The 3825-nt window shown below is 72.6% G+C and overlaps 1 protein-coding gene across 1 annotated transcript; it reads right to left on the bottom strand.

Moving 5' to 3' along the window:
- Nucleotides 1–2637: 2637 nt before the first annotated feature.
- MNEG_14801 (hypothetical protein) lies at nucleotides 2638–3807 on the bottom strand (the record flags this gene model as incomplete). Its single annotated transcript, XM_014036728.1, has 1 exon — nucleotides 2638–3807. One exon carries the CDS (start codon nucleotides 3805–3807, stop codon nucleotides 2638–2640), a length of 1170 nt encoding a protein of 389 aa, XP_013892182.1.
- Between the last annotated feature and the right edge of the window lie 18 nt (nucleotides 3808–3825).

The following is a 3825-nucleotide window of genomic DNA, read 5'->3' as shown; positions in this document are numbered from 1 at the left end:
CGCCGCGCGCAAGACGCCGTCGCGGCATCGGGCGCCCGGCAGCCATCCTCCTGGCGCCGCTCTAACGCGCGCATGCGGCTGCCGGGGCGGGTCTTGGCGCCGCGTCGTTTGCTGCGAAGGGAAGCCCCCACGCGTGCCTCCCCGTCTTCCGCTGCCCTTCCAGCCGGCGGCCCCGGCGCCCGCGCCTCCGAGGCTGCATTCCTGGAGAGACCGCCCGGCCGCCGTCCCGGCCCACAAGCGCCGCGCGCCGCGCGCCGCGCCCCTTGAGCGCAAGTGCGCGCCCCCCCAGCTCTCCATCGCCCCTGCCCGCACCGCCGACGCGCCCTCTGCCTTTTCTAGTGCCATTATCCGCCGGCGGCATACCCTCGCCTGCACTCCTGCCGCCGCCGCCGCCGGCCCCCGCGCCCCGCCAAGCAACCCCAGCCCCTGTCACGCTGCGGGCCGCGCGGGCGGCGCCCCGCGGCGACGAGCACCCGCGGCCTCGTCCCTCTGGCCTCGCTCTTGATGCGCCCGCCCCGCTGCACGGATGGAATGCACATGCTCGCGCGTTGAATCCTGTCCCGCGCCTTCACCTGACTTGGCCGCGGCGGCGCAGCCGCGGCCGGCGGCGCGCCCGCTTTCGCTCGCGCGCGCTGCTGCACAGCCCCGCGCTTTGCTCATTGGCGGCCCTGGGCACATGCCCTTGCGCCGCCGCGCAGCACTGCAGTTTGGCCCACCTCGCACCCTCCGCCTGGCCCCTAATACCCTTGAACCCCACTCCAGAGCCGCAGCCAGGCGCCCGCTGAGGCAGCCCCTCATCATGCGCACCCAGGGTCCAGGGTTTAGGGTCCAGGGTTCGAGGTCGCGAACGCAAGCGGCCTCGGCGCGCCGCCGGCGGCGAGCAGCTGCTCGCCGCCGCCGCCGACGATTTCCTGAGCATTCCTCACTCACTCCACTAGAAGCTGCCCCGCAGCTGCCCTGTCCGGCGCCTGCGCGGCCCGCTTTTGCCTTGTCGCGGCCCCCGACACCTAAGCGGCGCCGCCTCCTGCCTGCGGCCTGGCGGCGGCATACGCCGGCCGCTTTCTCTTCCGCTTTCACATGGATGGCGAGCCATGCCTGCCCGCCCACAGCAGTTGGTTAATTACTTCCGGCACGCACACACAGGCGCCTCAATGGGAGGCCTGACCTGGCGCCAAGAAGGCGCCACCTGCGGCGGCGAGCAACATACATATCATTTTCCAACACGTCACGCGCCCCCGGGGGAACCCCAGCGCTTCTCGCGGCGCCGCAGCCGTCAGCGCCAAAACCGCGAGCGGGGGCGTGCGCCTGCCGGAGCCCGCGGGTGCCTTCATTCCAGGCACCCTTTTCCGCGCGCCGCACATGCACTGCAGGTGGCACCTGCACCCGCACACGTGCCAGCACCCGCGCTACTGCACGCAGCGGCGGCCCGCGTAGCTGCAGGGGCCGCGTCGCGGCGGCGGCCGCGCTGTCTTCCTGATCCGCTTGGCATTCACCGAGCGCTCTGCCGCGCGGCGCACAATCCTGTCTGGAAGTTTGCATTCGGACGGGCCGCTGCCCTCGCCGCCGGCCACCTGGGCCGGCGGCGGGCGCCTGGAGGGCGCGCCTTGTGTCTTTTCTAAGGACTGCGACGGGTTTTGCCGTGAGATGGGGACACAGATGCCCCTTGCTGTCTGAGCTGGCGCTTGTTCCGGGGGTCTGCCAGTGTGCCGGAGGCTTTGGGACGGCAGTCGAGGGCCCGCGGGCTGCTCTCTGTCAACCGCGACTGAGCTGGCGCTGGCGCGGCCTGCCCCAGGGACGCGCGTCGCCGGCTGGCGCATTTCGAGATTGGAGATGCCATTTGAGCAAGTCGGTGTTGGCTGTTTGCCGGAAGTATACAGGCTCGTGCGTCAGTTTGCTCGGCCCCGCTTTTGTTTGACATACCTGCCTGCCTCTGCCCAAACGTTGCCGCCACTCGTCCGCCGCCGCCATTTGTCGGCCCCCTACGCAGCGATTGCACGAGCGAAGCAGCCGCGCCGGCGCAGGCCCCGCTGTCGGCGCGGCGGGCGCTGCTGGCCGCGCGGATCCCCTGAGCAGCTGCCGCGTGCACCTTATGCACTCGGGCAAGCTCTGAGCGCGCACAAAAAAGCTTTACGCATGCACCTTGCGCACCCGCGCCGCGTCGCCTCGGGCGAGGGTGCGGCGGCCTGCACAAAGATATGAATGTATTAAATTCCCTCAAACAACGCGCCGCGGCTGGGCCAGGGCTCCACTTTTTTGCGGCCACCCCACGCCCAGAGACCTGCTGTTGGGAGGTTGGGTGCCGGCCGGCCCGTTCCGCCTCTGCCGCCGCGTCGTTTACACCCCACACGGCGCGGGCCGGCGCAAACGCAGGCCGCCGCCCCTCCTTGTTTGAACCCGCAACTCCTCTGACGCTGAACGATCCTGGCTTACCACCTGCCCCTAAAAAGACTGAACTGTAAACGTGAACTGCGCAACAGTCAGGTCTTTGGAGGCTGGGGAAAGGAATGGATTCGTAAAACAACAGTGTTACAGACTCGCGCGGTGTGGCGCGACTGCAGAGTACAGGGTGGTGGTACAAGCGGCGTCCAGCCAGCCAGCTCCTGGCAGCCGCTGCCGCTGCTACTGCTACTGCCACTGCTACTGCTGCTGCTGCTGATACTGCTGCAACTGCTGCTGCTGCGGCGGCTGCTGCTGCTGCTGCTGCTGTGGCGGTTCCAGCTGCTGCCGCTGCGACGGGTGCGCCGGCCGCACCAAACGGCCCCGCGCGGTCGCGATTGCCAAGCGGTCGGCCAAGCCGCCCGCACCAGCCACCGACGCCCGCGGCCGCGAGGCGCCCGCGCCCGCGCCCGCGCCGCCCAGCGACCCGGCGGCGGCCGCTTCTACTCCCCCCGACGCCGCCGCGGCCGGCGCCCCGCCCGCCGCTGCCCCACCTGCGCCGCCGGCCGGCGGCGGCGGCGGCGTGGCCCTCGCGACGGCGCGACCCTCGCGCCGCCGCAGCTCCGACGCCACCGCCTCGAGGCGCAGAGAGAGCGCCGGCGGCGGGCAGAAGCCGAGCTGCGACCAGCCCAGCAGGAGCGCCTCTGGTTGCCTGCTGCTGGTGAAGCCCTCGTTGCTGCCGCAGCTGCCGTCGCTGCCGTCGCTCCTGCTGCTGTCGCTGCTGTCGCTGCCGTCGCAGCCGCCGCCGCTGCTGCTTGCGGTGGTGGGGCCTGCGGCTGACTCATCCGCAAACGCCGTCGCCAGCTCAGCCGCCCGCCGCGCCGACGCCTCCAACAGCCCCCGGTGCGCCACGCGCGCCGCCGCCAGCGCCCACACCAGCTGCGCGAGCAGCGGCGCCGGCAGCCGCGGCGCGAGCGCCGCGCCGCGCGCGGCGAGCGCCGAGAGCAGCGCCGACGGCGCCCACGCGGCCTGGGCGCAGGCGGTCGCGAGCTTAACAACGGCAGCCGGCCCCAGCTGCGCGGCGCCGCCGCCGCCGGGCTCGGCCATAAGGCGCTGCGACAGGAGGTGGAACGCGCGCCGCGCGGCGGGCGAGCCGCCGAGACGCGACAGCGACCACAGCGCCGTCGCCACGCGCGCCGGGCCCAGTCGGCGCCGCGCGAGCTCGGCGCCGAGCTCCGACAGCAGGCCCCGGCCGCGCGCGCCCGCGCAATGCCCCGCCACCCGCGGCCCCCGCCGGCCCGCTCCCTCGCGGACGACGCCGCTGCTGGCGATGTCAAATCCTGCAGGCTCCCGCTCGTCCTCAGGCGTCTGCAGCCCGAGCACCGCCACCGCCCAAGCCAACCGCAGCAATTCACAAGTCTGGACCTCCATCAGGCGCCCCCCCAGCGC

Source organism: Monoraphidium neglectum (assembly GCF_000611645.1).
Source record: "Monoraphidium neglectum strain SAG 48.87 unplaced genomic scaffold scaffold04778, whole genome shotgun sequence".
Classification (NCBI taxonomy): Eukaryota; Viridiplantae; Chlorophyta; class Chlorophyceae; order Sphaeropleales; family Selenastraceae; genus Monoraphidium; species Monoraphidium neglectum.
The sequence above is the reverse complement of the archived record's forward strand: the minus strand, read 5'-3'. Positions and strand labels throughout refer to the sequence as shown.